The sequence below is a fragment of the Ambystoma mexicanum genome, chromosome 8 (genome assembly GCF_040938575.1).
Source record: "Ambystoma mexicanum isolate Mex_15411 chromosome 8, UKY_AmexF1_1, whole genome shotgun sequence".
In the NCBI taxonomy this organism is placed as follows: Eukaryota; Metazoa; Chordata; class Amphibia; order Caudata; family Ambystomatidae; genus Ambystoma; species Ambystoma mexicanum.
The window spans coordinates 381443589-381460745 of record NC_090929.1 but is presented as its reverse complement, the minus strand read 5'-3'; the positions used below and the strand labels follow the sequence as shown (position 1 = coordinate 381460745).

The 17157-nt window shown below is 48.3% G+C and overlaps 1 protein-coding gene across 2 annotated transcripts in view; it reads left to right on the top strand.

The window, feature by feature from the left end:
* The window catches only part of NDOR1 (NADPH dependent diflavin oxidoreductase 1), a 667841-nt gene that overhangs the window by 544191 nt on the left and 106493 nt on the right, over positions 1-17157 (top strand). For both annotated transcript variants that reach the window (XM_069609846.1, XM_069609847.1), the window contains exon 12: positions 13022-13168. In XM_069609846.1, the coding sequence (XP_069465947.1) occupies positions 13022-13168 (147 nt within the window). The remainder of the gene's footprint in view (positions 1-13021; positions 13169-17157) is intronic.

Sequence of the window (17157 nt, the reverse complement as noted above, 5' to 3'; positions counted from 1 at the left end):
GTTTCGCTCTTATATAGCCAAGCGAGGAGCCTGCCTCTCTTGTCCCCACCCGCATGCAACCTCTCAATGTACTTCGTATAATTCAGGTTACAAAGTCTGTCCCAATGCCCAGAGCACCGCTGCTGCAGCTCAGTAACTACTTCCATATCGGTCCCACCCTTCTCCAATTCTTTTTCCAGCTCGATCTCGGCCTCTCGCAGGTCGGTCAGGATTCCGCCCATTAATCCCTTGGACTTCGCGATAGCAACTCCCCTCATCACCACCTTAAAAGCCTCCCACAAAGTACCAGCTGACTTGACACTCCCTGTGTTCGACTCAAAGTACGCGACTATTCTAACATAACTCACATAACAACTAACACCCCCCACCCCTCTAATCCAACCAACTGCCCAGCTCCATCCCTGGATCTCAGGCATCCCCGTGTTCGGTTCTCTCCGGAAGCCCGTGTAGAGAACCCGACAGGGTGTCACACCCCACACAGTGACTAACCTAACCACACACTGGGGTACGAATAAAACGGCCCTCGGATGCCCCCTACACATTTATATCCGCGCTCGCGGACCATGTTCGAATCAGTTAAAAAGTGCATCCCCATCACAAAGTGGCAAAGACTATATTCCAGTCCAAATGTTCAAAGTCCGCCGGGCCCACTGTTTCACTTAACTCTCCCTGCTCCGTCCGCCATCTGCTCATCAGGCTCCTGAGGGCAGTTCTGCGCATCGAGCCATTCCATGGCCTCCTCAGGGGTGTCGAAAAACAGCATCTTAGCCTTGAAGAAGACCTTAAGTTTGGCTGGGTAGAGTAACATATACTTGAAACCGGCCGTCCGCAGGCGCCTTTTGACCGCCCCAAAGTTCATCCGACTGCGCTGCACTTGTAGAGTGTAGTCGGGGTAAGCAGTGATGGTTGCCTCCCCTCGCCGTATGGTGCCCCCTTTACGAAAATGTTCCAGAATCTTCTCCCGGTCTTTGTAGTTGAGGATCTTGGCGATCACAGGCCTGGGCGGATTACCCGGCGGTGGCCTTCTGATCAGGGCCCTATGTGCCCTCTCCACTGCAAATCCCTGCGTTAGGGCACCTCCGGTGATCTCCTGCAGCAGCAAAGTCTTAATAAAATCTGTGGGATTCTGGCCCTCAGCTCCCTCCGGTAGGCCCACAATCCGGATGTTGTTTCTGCGGGCCCGACCTTCTGCCTCTTCAGCCCTGCTTTCCAGGTTGCCTACCCTCTGCACCAGGGCATGGATCTCTCGTTTGTGCGCGGTGCATTCCGCCACAGTCGGGCCCATCTCCTTCTCCAGGGATTCTGTGCGCTCGGCCAGGGTTCGCACATCTTGCCTCAGGAGGTTCACATCCTCCTGTACCGCCCCGACCTGAAGTTCCATCGCAGTTTTCAGTTCGGCCACCGCAAGTTGGAGTTTGGTCTCCCATGTCGCCTTCAGATCAGCGATCGCTGCCAGGACCTCCTGGTTCGTTCCTCCTGCGGCCATCTCCTTGGGCTGGGCCTTCTCTTTGCTCCTGGTCCCCTCGGTGCCAGGCGATGTCTTGGCAAATTCGTCGAGCGTGGGCTGTTTATTCTTCGCCCTCAGGAGCTTGCTCGACATATCTTCGATCAGGAGCGTCCCTTCGATCTCGCTTAGGCCCCAGGCCTGGGGGCACTATGTCCCCCCGTCGCCACACAGTTTCGGCTACCTCCAGTCAGGCTTGCTCTCGCTGGATCGCGCTGAACGTGAACTGAGGGAATCGCCTCCAGAATCCCGGTCCCCGATCCTTTGTCCCAACATCAAGTGACGGCAGCCATTTTGTCTGCCGGCGAAGCTCCGGCCCCAAAACTTCACGCGGCTCCTGAGTACACAAGCGCTGCACAATCCCGTATGAGAATGCACCCACATGTGCAGCCAAGCCTCGCATTTACAGTCATCACCGTCTATGCCACATCGTAGCGGCCGTTGCGCGGATTCAGCCGGATAATGTTCGGATCAGCGGGAGCTCCCGTTCAGGCACGTCCTTTCACATGGCGTCCAAGCCACGCCCCCCAGGGGAAAAACAATCATATATAGAAAAGGGGATTACTAGAAACCAGACAATGAAGGAATCCCTAAAAGGGGTGAATGAGAAACCTTTACCCTAAAAATGGAGGAGTGAAGAAGAGGAAAAGACCGAACAGAGGTATATGTGAAAGACGTAGTCTTCCTGAAGGAGATAAACGGCTGAGAGGCAAAGGCCTGGACTGGCCAGATAACCAAAGCCACAGACGGCTGCTAGAGAACTTTAATCAGTCACTTGACCAAAAGTTATACCAGATGGAGAACGGAACTGACCGGCAGTGGTGAGTCAAAGGTAACATTCGATCAATTAAAAAGCATTCCAAAACAAGTTCTACACGCGGAATAGTGTGTAGGGGCACAGGAGTTTGTGCTTTTTGCTCTCGGGCTTTGTTGAGGAATGTTATGGTTTTTTGAGACTGTGAACGTAATCAAGGTCTGACAAAGACGAGAGGAACATTTTAATCTTTTTACACAGGAACTTTGTGATTTATCGAAACTGTGAGAAAAATAAAAAAACATGGCAACCGAATGGGACTTTAGCTCATGCACCAGCCAGCACAAACCAGAACACTTGTTTGAATAATTTTTTGTCCTTTAATAGTGGTAAGGTCAATTAGATAGCTTAGGTTTTGGACAGAGGAAACAACCAATTTTATATACAATGTCCTGACCTGCACTTTTTTGTTTTTGTTAACTTATTAGATCAGAAACCTCTACCATAGCAATCTAAGGATACGCTTCAGGTAGGTTACTTGCAGTTACATGAAGAGTCCTTAAGTTACCTGAGAGGAACCCACCGACTCCCACCACCTAGGTTACAGATCTCCAACTCTTGGGTCAGTACACCCGCACACCAGCATTCCTTCACTCGTACATCAACATTTTCACCTTCCAACCTTCTCTTGGCCCTCATGCATTCCAGAGTAGTTTGCACCTGCCCATCCAGCAAAGCACTTCACAACACACCTTCCTTCCTTACCAGACACACACACATCATTCACACTCCTAAATCTACTCCAAGCCTCACACTAACAGAACAATATTAGTGAAATAGGGATGAGGCAGCACCAACGCCACTGCAGCAACTCAGAACAAGTGGAGGCCATATGCTCTAGACCACATACACCAGACTGAACGCACCTCCCAAACAACTAACCACTTGTCACACATACACATCAAGTAAAAAGTGGAGGCACCGCATAATACACCATTCACACACACACTCCCCACTCATAGATTTAAATTTGAAGAGCAATTGTGCTCTGTGAATACACATACACAAATGCTGCAGGACCCACCTCCACCTCCACATGTAGTCATATACTCTTGTAATCCAAGAGCACTCTCGCTCTATAATGATTGACACGCTCACTGGTGTCTCTCTTTAGCTACTTGCATGCAGTCCACTTAACAGCTACCACACGGAACGGAACACTCTGCATGCTCCAATCCACTCCAAACTCGCACCACACGGTACATTAACATCTCTGCTCACTCCAATCTAAACATCCGACGCTACACATAGAGCACAAACATAACGTATGGTACTCCTTGTGTAACATTTAGATCAGGTGCTACTCCCGTAGCACAAATTCTTCTGGTGCTACACACGTTGCACTTACATCCAGTACTAGTCCTGTGGCACAAATTCATCCAGTACTACGAATGTAGTACAAAATCAATTTACACATTCTGGCACATTCAACACGTCACCTGTCACTGGGCACACTATTACTTCATCCATTCTAACCACTTGGCACAGATCAACATCTGACATTTTCCTCTCACTCTAATCCAGTACAACCGCACACACTCTATAACTGCTACACAGTTACAAGGCATTCATAAATTTGCATTTTTTCCTTAAAGTAAATTCTCTGCCTATGCAGCGCTAATCCTGCAAATCCCGCAAATGCTCCATGTTAATAATAAACACTTTAAAGTTGCAAGCACACCATACTCGCCCAAAACTCCTTTGCACACGTTATGTTAAAGGTTTCTTATACCGTGCACTATCACCACCTGCTTGGTCCACTGGCACTCTGGCGGATCTGTAGGGCAAGATGGTGAGGGGGGTCGAGGTTAGTGCGACTGAGCGGGAGAAAAGAGATCTGAAGGGAGACAACATACAAGCTTCCAAACGGGAAGCGCTGGTCGAAATAGTGGAGAAATGGATTTAAATGCACACCGAGCGCTGAATTATTTCAAAAGCCTGCTGTGGGCAATATTCACTCCAAAGGGGTCAGGCACACACAGGGATTACCTCGCCAGAATACCGGGTTAAGTGGTTGTGGCACATCCCAAAATTGCAAGTGCGCCAAACTGTTTTCAGCCCACCAAACTCACACAAATATCCTTGGTGGAAATTCTCACCCACTTCCTAACAGTTCAACACCACTAATCGTCCATCCATTCAATTCCATATAGAAATTTAAAGATGCAAGTATTTTCTTCTCAAGTTCATCGCATCACTAAGCCTTCAAATCCTCAAAGTTAGTAGCTCCATAAGCCACTCGTGAAGCATAAGCATACCCCATTGACATAACTTGACCCTAAAAGTCTTTGCTGTTCTTTTTCAGCGCTATCCACAAATTCTAACACCGAACAACACATAACCTTATGACTATTGCTTACACCTCCACTTAAAATTCTTGTTGCCAGGTGGCAAAAGAATTCTCTTGTCCTCTAACAAAGAACATTACCCTCTTCACTTATGAGTTCTGCAGTTACTTCCATTTTATGTTTCCAAAGTCTTTTCACTAGTCGCCGGCTCTTCATTGCAAGCCGCTGTTACCTCGGCTCACCAACACTCCACATAAACTTCCCCTTCCACCTGAAATCATCCGACAATGCAGGCGTCCCTCTCGTGGATGGCCATGCCCATGCATAAAGGCTTTTCCAAATGGCTGCACCGTCCCTCCAAGCTAGGCCTCTGTGAGCCTCCATCACATTGGCAATGCAACATCAATGCGTGGCCATGCCACCATATGCATTGCTCTAGTACGCTGATGAAATTCTAAAACTGATGCCATAATTTTCTCTGGGCATCCAGAGAGGACAGAGCTCCAAACCGCCATCGGCCCCCTTCTCGTGGCGGATCCATCCCTCCACTCATGTTGTGGCGACGCAGCACTCCTCCAGCAGCCCAGCACACAGACCAGTATTATTCCGCTAAATACTGCATCCAACAGAACCACACAGATCAGCGCTGCATCCAGTCCATTTCCAATCTTCACTGGTACTCTTTAATGCTGTATTGTGACTGGACTTGCCTGCGCATGCCTGCCAAGACCAATCCCACATCGGCCCATTCACCTGCCCAGCCATTGCAGGCACTTCTGGGCTTACCAGAGCATTTCTTCTATTGGCCTAAAACCTCTAGTCATATTCCTTCAGTTCTAGTTTACGCAGCCTACCCTGCTCCTGCTGCCTACCCTGTGTACCAGAACAGGCAGTCCAGCCACTGCTCTCCTCTTCCACTCTTTCCCTGCACCCACAGGGTGCCCTGGTTGATGGGTGGGTCCCCATTGTATGCACCCCCACGACAGCAGCTTACTTGTTGTCTTCTCCTTCCGGTTTTGGCACACGCAAATCCGTATCCAGGTCCTTCCGAAAGACCAACTCGTCGCCAGTGTTATGAGGAAACTCTGAAGGCTTCGGGTAGATAATTTAAGAATTCCTTTATTGCAGTTGCATCAAGTGTCCTTCTGTTACTTGAGAGAAAACCACTGGTTCCCGCCACCCATGCTACATATCTCCAACTCCTGGTTCGGAATGCCCACACACTAGTATTCCCTCACTCATGCATCAACATTCTCACCTTCCAACATTCTCTCTGACCTCATCCATTCCTGGCTAGCTTCCATCCATCCAGCAAAGCAGTTCACAACACATAGCAATAGTGCTAGATGAGGGATTTCCTGTTTACTTTAATAAACCTTGAAGTGTTTCACAACATATCCAGTTGTCCGCATCCCTATCTTTGACCTGCAACAGATCTTATGTTGTCTGTCAGAAAATGGTTTCTAAGCATTGTTGTATATTCGCTGTGCCCAGTAGTAGTGTTTTTATGTTTAAAACAAAAACTTGTTTTGCATATTAAAACAGAGTAACATATATCAAAATTAAAGGAGATCAGTATTTGACTGCAACAATAACTACCTGTTTTCGTGTAGTCAACATGAAATCACTCCTAAACCCCACTACCCAGCCAAAGGCTTCACAAAGGTTGGGTATAGCAAAGAAAGGTAACGCCAGATGAAAATAGTTTATAACACTTCCACAGTCCCCACCAAAACTACCTGTGATCACATCAGAATATGGTGACCCATCATGTGGAAAATTATTCCACCTCTGTGCTGTTTGTTTCAGTATACCTCCGACACGACCTGTGCTATTTAATGGTGGTTCTAAACCCAGACTTTGCCTTGAAGAGTATGTGATGACTATTTGGGGAAGAAGGAGGGGCATTCTAATTATGCAATACCCATGACATAACCTTCTGTTTTTCAACCTGACATTGAGGACAGTTGCACAGGCCCTAATATGGTAGCTGGCTGGAACAACGGTGAATATTTACACATGGTCGACACCATATAGTAGAAGCGCAAACTATTGAACAAGCCTGTTTTTATTGTTTAAATGTATGCTTTATTCTTACAGCCTTAATTAGTTGCAATGCACCCATGTGTAAGAGATCGATTTGCCATAAATGTTAACAGACAATTAAATGTTTTGTATTTTTTACATGTCTTGTGATTTTAATGCTACCTAAGCACCACAACACACCGTTTACTTGGAATGCACATCCAGAATGAGTTGGTTAATGTCTTGCCATATGGGAAGGATGGTGAGATTCATGTAGTGCTAACCGTGCCCCTCTCACGTTTTAAGATATGATAATGAAACCAACCTTAATCCCAGTTTCCTTGAGCTAATTTACCTGAGGGGGCAAGTCTCCTCTGCCCACCATATTATGGGAAATTAGGTGGATCCAAGGTGGGATACACAAGAAGCATTATTCTGCAGAACCCCTGCTCTTTCAGGCATGCTAAAAAAAATAGTATACTCTCAATAGATAGAAACCACAATTTGGGCCTCCAAACTGGTGAGATCAGGAGGTCATCTCAGGTTTCCCGGGAATAGGCTTCTTTCTAGGATAAGAACACTCCTGTAGAGTGTAGTAGTAAACTAAGGAAACATGTGATATCACGTACACTTACTCTCCCCCCTACTGCAGCTCCAAAAACACAGAAGAAACATTTTTGCACATCACATTTTGACATTAGGGCTTCTCATTTCTCCTGACCTCCCACCCACCAAATGTGTAAATCAGCATCAATATTTCACCCTCTATAAGCTAGCAGTAGAAAGAGTCCTAAACTAATTTTCTTAATGCAATATACACAAAAGAAGCAAATGACAGGACCAGTGAAATACGATGTGTATTTGAATGCTAATGTACTTGGACAGAGGACAAAATGAATTCCTGGTTTGTCACTGAATAACCTGCACTGTAGACTTGAATCATTGTAAGTAAAATGTTTAGGGGCTGCATTTAAGGGAAGAAGTTGTTTTGCCCTGGTGGGCATACACCATATCTTGATTGTGCACTCCCTCTGTCATTTAACACGTCAAACAAATGTCTGTGCCAATACCTAGTTGATAGTTTTTTAATCATATACATTTGCTTCTTTACTATTTTCATTGACTATGCTATATTTCAATGCATTGCCTTTCTCCTGCAGATTCCTCATTAGCTAGATATCCCTTCCAGCGTCGGCTTTTCAGAAAATATTTCGACAGGGGGCGTGTAGTGCACCTCAACTCGACTGCCGATCCCTCTTGACTCGGTGTGCCAGTCGTCGACTCCAGATGTGACGTTGGTCATTGTACATGTACTGCATCACTGTACCTCAGTACCTTTTTTACGCACGCTCGACACGCTGTTCACGGAACAACTCTCTCACAGGAATTTTCAACAGACAAATTTCGTCTTTGTCGAAGCTATTTCAAAACGACGTTCACTCCCAAAGTGTAGGGTTTTAAGTGCTGCAAGGACTGTAGTTCCAAGATGCCCATCATGGACCCGTGCTGCAAGGACTGTAGTTCCAAGATGCCCATCATGGACCCACACAGCGTCTGAGTGTGAACCCGTGGTGTCGATCACATCACTGAGGACTGTTTCTTGTAGAAAGATGAACCCAAAATTGCTACAGGAGAGGGCTGCAAAACTTGTGGTAGGCCAGCCCCCTTCTAAATCCCTGCCATCTCTCAACTGTCCATCGCAGCCGGGTACTGAGGGGACTACTCCTGAAAAGGAGGATGGGCATTGAAAAAAATGAATGACGAGTTTGCGCTCTCTGAGCCGCTCTTCTTCCTCCCATAAAAAGAGTGTCATCAACGCAGGCACTGATCCGATTCATTGTATGAAACTAGTAAGTCGTCGACGGGGCCTACCTCCAGGGCATAATTGGGAAGCTTTTGAAGAGCAGATGCTCAATATGTTTCAAAAAGCAGCTACAGCTACTGGTAACTCCTTGTAGCAACAGGATCTGGTGTCTCCAGTGGTGCCCAGTAACCCCAGCCCCAAACCGGCCTAGTCGTCGATGCCCTCTGGCTCAGTGCCGATTGTTGCCAGTGCGCCCCCTGCACCGTAGCCTCTTATGGTGCCGGTAGGCACAGGACCATCTATATCGGTGCCGATATCTGACATCTCGTTCATGCCACAGTCGAGAACTGAGTTTTTTTGGCACTATGGTGACAATCTTTGACACTGACAACCAGATGTCGTTTGTCCTCGACCCTGCTTATACTAGCTCTGGAGGCAGTGATTTTGTTCACTGACCAGGCAGACTTAGTCGACTTGGCTGAGGGCCTCCATGATGCCAGTGGCTTTATGCAGAGATAATGGGCTCATCCATGTGGGCATTCTAACGCCAAATACCATGCCGCAGTGGATAGGGTGGTGTATACCCTAGGTTGGAGTGCCCCAGCCAGACCCAGGTCGGTTTACAACCTCATACATCCTTGATGAAGGACACTCTACAGAGAGGGACATGCCCTTACAATGTGTCTATTGCTAACCCTGTTGCAGTGAAATCCAAATTCGCAAATAATTAAGCCGGCAAGGGGAGACCGAGTTTACCTCTCCTCTCATCCGACACCTGAGGGATTGGTGGTGCAGGCAACTACTGTGAACACTAGACCAGCCACATCCATGTCTATACTCCCTAGGAATAGGGAAGGAAAAAAGTTGACGCCCTAGCCAGAAAAGTGTTTTCATTCGGCAGTATGGCCCTTAAGGCAGTTAACTCGTCCTGCGCTTTTGCGAAGTACACTTTTGGTTTGTGGTAGGCTATTTGCGAAGTCTCCTAGTACTTTCCCGAAGGGGAAATGCAGGAGGGCTTTCTCAGAATTGTGGATGATGGTCAAGAGGTGGCTCAGCAGTCATTGCAGACGGCTTCAACGCCGCAGACTTCGTTGGAAGGTCCATGGTGTCGGCGACTGTATTGAGGAGACATGCGTATTACTGGACATCACCTTTGATGGCGAGAATCTGTTCGGCCCTAAAGCCGACGAGTCCTTAGAAATGTTTAAGGACTCAAAGCTTGTCAAGTCTCTAGGCCTAGCTGTCCAACACCCGGCTACGCCTCAAGTGGGAGTGGATACAGGCAGTATGTCCCATTTGGCAGGAAGGCTCAGCTTCCGCAAACCAGGTAGGGACAGAGACATTTACTGCAATCTGGAAGGGGCAAGGGCAGCAGCATCTGGGGCGGTTCCACCCTCAAAGCTGCTTTGATTTATCACCCCCCCACCCCATTTTTCCCCAGTTGGAGGATGGATAGGCGAGCATTGGTCCCAGTGGTGAGTGATTACCTCCGATTCCTGGACCCTTCAGCTTGTCCAATGGGGTTACTGTCTGTCTTTCCTAAGAAAGCCTCTGGACAGACCACCCCATCCTCTTCAGCAACTCGTACAGGAGCTCCAGGAACAACTGCTAGCCCTGCTTTTGAAGGGTGCTGTGGAAGAGGTACCATCCGAGCAGAGAGGCTCGGCTGGTATTCCCGGTATTTGCTGGTACCCAAGAAAGGGGGAGGACTCTGTCCCATCTTGGACCTCAGGGCCTTGAAGTAATTACTGAGAAAGGATAAGTTCAAGATGGTGACGTTGAGAGAAATTCTCCACACTCTTCAGGACTTCAGGACTGGCTGGTGGCCTTAGATTTCCAGGACGCAAATTTACATGTGCCGATCCACCAAAAGCACAGGAAATTCCTGATATTCCTCATACGGGACAAGCACTACCAGAAGTCCTCCCCTTTGGATTGACCTCCTCCCCAAGGGTTTTCACCAGAATAATGGCGCTAGTCGTGACTCACCTCACAAGATTTGTGTGTCCATGTGTTCCCATACCTGGACGACTGGTTGATCCGAGGGAAGTCAACGGAGGAGGTCTTGTCCCATCTCGAGGACACTTGTTTTCTACTCCACTGCCTGAGCTGAAGACCCAAATGACAACAACTCAAAGGCTCCAGTTCATCAGAGCAGTCCTGTACATTCGGGTGGGAGCGGCTTACCCCCGGCCCCTGAGTAGAGAGTCGCTAGTTTCAGACAGATGGTTCAACTGTTCAAGAACCACGCCACCTTGCTAATGGTTTCCTTCCTCTAGCGCCTAGTTCTCATGGCCTCCTGCATTTTTTCTTGTGCCAGATGCAAGGCTGCAAATGCGGTCTCTGCAATGGCTCCTGCGGGGTCAATGGTCCCAGTACTTCGGCACCTTAAAGTACATTCTTATCTTGGTGGGCCAGTAGCGAGAACATGATGGTGGGGAATCTCTCTGGCCTCCATGGCCCCGGCGCAGGGTGGTCACGGATACGTCTCAGAAGGGTTTGGGCGCTCACTGCGAGGATTTGCAGGTGAGCGGCCTTTGGTCCGCGATGGAAGCCCTGTGGCACATCAACAGGCTGGAGCTACGGGCGATCAGTTTGGCCCTGAAAGCATTTGCACCCTATCTCAAAGGGAGGCCCATCCTGATTATGATGGACAATATGGTGGCCATGCACTAGCTGAACAAGCAGGAAGGCGAGCACTTTCTTCCCCTTTGCAGAGAGGCGATGCAGCTGTGGTTCAGGCTTTTGGAGATTCAGTTCAGTCTCTGCAGTACATCTGGCAGGGACAGTGAACGATTGGCGGATGCTCTGAGCGGGCAGAGCATGGTCTCACTTGAGTGGGAAGTGTGCCAGGAAGTCCTAGAGGAGATCTTTGCTCATTGGGGTACCTGGATGGTGTATATGTTTGTCAGAAAGTTAAACAGGACCTGCAGGCAGTTTTGCTCCATAGAATTCCCAGTGGGAGGCGTGCTGGGGGATGCATTCTCGGTGGAGTGGGTCTTTGACCTCCACTATGCCTTCTCTCCAATTCTCATCATTCTGTTTCAGGAGGCTCGATCACACTGAACTGGGCGAGGAGAGCATGGTACTCGGACTGCCTGGATTTGGCCATCTGCTCACTTCTCCGGTTGCCTCGGCGGTCGGTTCTCCTATCTCAGTCGGAACATCGGGTAGTGCACATGGAGTCCCTCAATCTACATGCGTGGCTCTTGAGAGGATGATGTATATTGACTGGGACCTCTCAGAGGTACTTGAGGTGCTGCTGGCTGCACGCAGGCAATCGACGGATCGATGTACGTGTGCTGGTGGAGAAGATTCGAAGTGTGGTGCAGGGAACATGATATTGACCCTATCTCCTGCCCCACCACTACAGTGATGGAGTTCCTTCTGCCACTGGCCTCATCAGGCCTTCAGGTTGCAACAGTGAAAGACTACTTTGTGGCTTTGTCTGTTTTCAAAAGGTCTCCGGATTAAGGGTCTTTCTTTATGATCAGGGTTGTGGTATAATTCCTAAAAGTCTTGCAAGTATGTTTCCACATGTTCCTTTTGTTGTCCCATATTGGGACCTTAACTTATTTCTCACTTTACTCATAGCGACTCCAACTGAGTTTTTGCCATCTTGCTCCATTCGCCTGCTTACTCCGCAGGCTGCTTTTCTGGTAGCCATTACGTTGGGCAGTCGGGTCAGTGAGCTGCAAGCCGCCGTATCTGTTTTTTCAGGGTGAAGATTTTGTCCCCAAGGTGGTCTCAGAGTTCCATCTGTCCCAGGCTATTGACCTGACGGTTTTCTACCAGCCTCCGCATGCCTCCAAGGAGGAGGAGAGGTTCCATAAGCCGGACCCAAAGAGGGCACTTAGCTTTTATGTTGCAAGTACTGCAAAATTCAGGAAAATGGACCAACTGTTCGTAGCCTTCTCATTGGCAAGAAAGGGTTTGGCTGTCACCAAGCAATCCATCCCTAGGTGGATCACACTCTGCATTTCAGAATGTTATCTCAATGCAGGAGAGGAATTACCTTTAGGGCATCAGGGCCCACTCCGCTAGGGGAGTGGCAGCTTCTTCTGCTCTTATAAGGGGAATGCCAGTGAGGGGCAACTGCCAAGCTGCAACTTGGTACTCACTGCATAACTTCACCAAACACTACTGCTTGGATGTAGGCCTTGGATTTGATGCTCGCTTTGGAGTGCAGTGTTACAAGGCTTCCTCGTATAGGGACTTCCATCCCGCCTCCTTCACATTTACTGCCTGGGGAGTCTATCTTATGAGGAATATGCGGGAGAAAGGCAATCCATTAAAGGAGGTACAGGGGCATAGAGATGCAGTAAATGTACGACGACGAACATCACGTCTGGAGTCGACGACCGACGCACCGAGTCACAAGAGATTGACGGACGAGTCTAGGTGCAATACGCCCCCTGTGGAAAAAAAATCGGAGCAGCTGACGCTGGAAGGGATATCTATTTGATGAGGAATGTGTGGGAGAAGAATCTATAGAAAAAACATTAGTGTAAGTAATTTCTCTGTTTGAACCATATATACAATAGATGCTTTCTGCAAAATTGTACTGATAACTTCCTTCTTCACAGGTGATGTTCGGGTACCTCTTTGGGTTAAAAAAGGAGGCATGAAGTTCCCTGCCGATGCCAATACCCCTGTGATAATGGTTGGACCGGGAACCGGGGTTGCCCCCTTCAGAGCAGCTATACAAGAAAGAACCGCTCAGGGCAAAAGAGGTCAGACCCAAACAAGCAACAGTATGTAATAACTTGGGTTAGATGTGGTGTTTAGCTGCGCAACACAGTTTAAAAGACTGAACTGAGGTAACCCAAGCCACCTCTCAAAAATGTGGTCAGTTCAAAGAAAGGTGGCAATGTGAAAAACAATTTTAGTCCTCATGGTCTTTAAAGGGTAAATTTGTCAGCTAAACCTGAAATGTGACAAAAGGATGGTATGTATTCTAACTGATTTTGAACATGGTTCTCTGGATCCCATCCTCTGCCTGGAGGCTGCTGGCACAACACCTCCCTACCCTTGAATGCCACGACCACCTCACACTGCATTTCTCTTAACTTTGTAATGTTATAAATGGGGACTTTGACTATGATATAAATACCTTGATAATACTATATGGATGTTCTGTGCCACATTGCAAGAGTTGTTAATGGTAGAGGAAAAATATGCATGTAGCTATCTTCATATATGTATTGGTTACACTTTGGGTGGGTCGCTGTCACCCCCTCCCATGGTTCAAATGTCTAACTTATTTCTGATTTGAGCACGATTACCCAAAAATAATTCAAACATAACACAACATACACGAAATACAAAACGTCAAACATAAACATCACAGCTATATTCAGGGCTAAATAGGAATCTACATAGAATGTTTGCTTTATTTGTTCTTGATGAGAAAAGCACCTTGTAAAACCAACTACCTTTTTAAATCTCTTAAATAATTAAAATAGCTTTGATATGAAATTTCTTATCAACATGAAAAGGATTTTAAAAAGTTAAATAGGCTGAGCGGTTTTCTGATGTTGCTGAAGGCATACATGAAAACCGTCTCTTAAGGAAGTAAGTTTACACAGAGCGGGAACAATGTGGTTTGACGTTGCCTCCAACTACTTGACTTTGTAGTCGTACATGCTGAGTTGTAAGGCTGTCCCTTGAAAGATTGGCTGGCTAGAGACAAGCATGTAGCAGTACAAATAACTATAAAATGAAAGATACACGCCCAATAGTTTAACTGAAACAAAACTTAGATTTGACGTATGTAGGTGGTGTGGTGGGTCAGAAGTAGTACAGGGACACTTTGAAGACTTTTTCAACAAAGTTTTATTGAATAATAAGAAGGCCTATTTCTCCCTTAGGATGGTGTTGCCTGCCTATATAATTAAGGTGCGTGTCAGTGGTCTGGAAATGTCCAAATCAAAAAGAAAGTCCACTGTCAAAAATTAACCCTATCTGACCCTAACGCTATTCAATCAAACTAAGGCCGGGAGAATGACTACCTTCTCCTGGTGAAGCAAGGACCTGCTCTGCATGCATGTTATATTACATCTTATTTTCAAATAGTCACTAGCCACCTTTTGTAGCAGGGCTTGCAGTTCTTGGCTAAAGTCTTGTTTCCCTTGTCTTGTGGGATTATTTTCCCGGGGCTCTTTTGTAAAGTTTGTTTGAACCTTGCATGGTTACAACCTTGCATGATATCTTCTCTTGGTTGGGTTATACCCTCAGGATTGTCATTTTGTCCCCTTCTTTGTTTAGACTTATCTTGGTCCTCTGTTTCTCTTTCCTGTATTTCAGACTGTTTCTTCTACTCTCCAATTAATCCCTCTTGAGGGTTGGGATCTTCTTCCCTCTTGCCATGGTAGTTTTATCCACTGAATAATATTATTTCAAATGGATTGTGTCCTCCAACGTATTCCACATCTTTGACATGTAATGTCTACAGCTGTGCACTTCGTAAACATTTTCGGCAGAGGGCATCCTGCGTCGATGGCGTCGGGTCGATGTCCCTCTAAGGCCTCTGTCGAGGGCGAGGTCACCGGATGTTAAAAATGGGGCGCACGGCGCCCGTAGCCTCTGTTCCGTTTTTTCCTGCGAACGTGTTAACTTCGTGAGACTCGACATGCCTTGTGTTCATCGTTACGATGCTTTCTCTTCGACTCCTCCAACTCTGCAGTCTGGCTTCAAGACCTGCCGGGACTGCAAGTTGAAAATGTCGCTCACCGACCCGCACTGCATTTGTTTGTGGTGCCCGGGGGAGTCGCACGACACCGACGACTGCTCGAAATGCCAGTTGCTGACTGCCAAGGCCTTGCGGAAGGGAAAGCTCCAGGTAGGTAGGGGCTCTAAGCCTGTTACGATCCCGACTTTCAAGTCCATGGGGGTTTCCACCGACGACTTGAGGGGTGACTCTCCGCGTCGGAAGGAGTCCCGGGGATCTCGGTCCCGTAGTGGTTCCCGCCACTCATCTTCCTCGTCCCGGCACTTTAGGAAGCATTGTCACCAGTCGCCTTCCCCGTCCTCCTCAGAGAAGGGTGCCTCAAGGAAGGTTACGTGCCCAACGAAGTCCTCGACTCCAGAGGAATGGGCGGCGTATAAAGAATCTGTTAGCGATTTTTCAATCGCAGGGCACGGGTCCGGTCCCACCTTCTGTCGAACCCGGCCAGGATCGGTCTCGTACCGTGGCTCGCACGCCTTCGGGCTCTGGTCCACGTCACAACTTGTATCGGGAGCCTTCAAGGTCCCGTACGAACAAGGATTTGAAAAGTCGAACAAGAGGTGTCTCTGTCCTCATCCCCAGCGAGACCGCAGCTACCTACTGAGGTGCTGGTGTCGACTCGCTCGGCGACATGTCCGTCCGACTCGGATGTCGACGCTTTACCCTCGTACCAGCCCACAGCGCCGTCAGCACCTGTGTCGATGTCGACTCCAAAGCCTTCGGGGCTCACGACGTCGAGGTTGTCGACTGTCAAATCCTTCGACACTTTCGGCGCCTTCGGGGAAGGCTAGTGGGAAGTCTGTGCGGCCAATATTGGCCTCCAGGCCTGGGTTTCAACTTCCTCTGGATGACATTTATGAAGAGGAAGAAAGGTCTGAGGTTGAGGACCCTGGTGACCTCGATGCGGCTCCACTTTTTTCTGGAGACAGTCAGTTGACGGAGTTGCGGCCGACTCTCCATGATGCCAGTGGGTTATACACTTCTCTGGAAGTGGAATTCGGTAGGCCCGAGCCTGGCGCTCATGCAGAGTCTTCGTACAGGAGGCTCATGTTGTGCAGGATGATCTGACTGACATTTTGGATCAAGGTCCGTCCTCTGACCCTGTTTTGCCGTTTCATCTTACCTTGCAGAAAAGGGTGGCAGCTGTTTAACAGTCCCCGAACTCTCTTCCGGCTGTTAATAAGTCTTTGACCAAGAAATACTGCATGTCCGTTAGCAACCCCAGCTATTTATCTACTCACCCCACTCCAGAGAGTTTGGTGGTTAAGGCGGCTATGGCCACCTTCAGGCAGGCGGTGTACCCTACTATCCCTCCGGATAGGGACGACAAGTGCTTTGACGGTTGGGCCCAGAAGGTATTTTCTGCTGGGAGCATGGCCTTGAAATCGGCCAACTCCACGTGTGCCTTGGCAAGGTTGTCACACACTCTGTGGAATTGTGTTTCTTTGGCGGCTGAGCATATTCCCAAGGGGGAAGAAAGGGATGGGTTCCTTGCTCTTGTGCAGGACAGCAAGGATGTCATGTGCGAATCCCTTCAGTCGGGTTTGGATACGGCCGACATTGTTAGCCGATCCATGGCTGCGTGCACCGTTATACGCAGATTTGCGTGGTTGCGTAAGTCTGGGTTTGCTCCTAATGTGCAGGCCCGTCTTCTGAACATGCCCTTTGATGGCGCACATTTGTTTGGCAGCAAGGCTGACGAGAGCCTTGAGGTTGCAGACCTCAAAAGCTGCGGCGAAATCTTTAAGCGCTGCGGTGCGTCAACCTCCGCCTTTTCGTCCTAGGGGACAGCAGTGGAGGGGAGGTTCTTTTCGTTACTACTCTTCCTTTGGTAGAACAAGAGGGGCCGACAGTCAAAGGGGCCAGCGAAAAAGTACCCGTGGTGGTTGGGGAAATCGTGGTGCCAAAGCTGCTCGGGCAGCTGCCTCTTTGCCTTCAGGCACTGCCACAGCCGCTTCCAAACAGTCATTATGTCCCATGGTTCGCTGGTTGGGG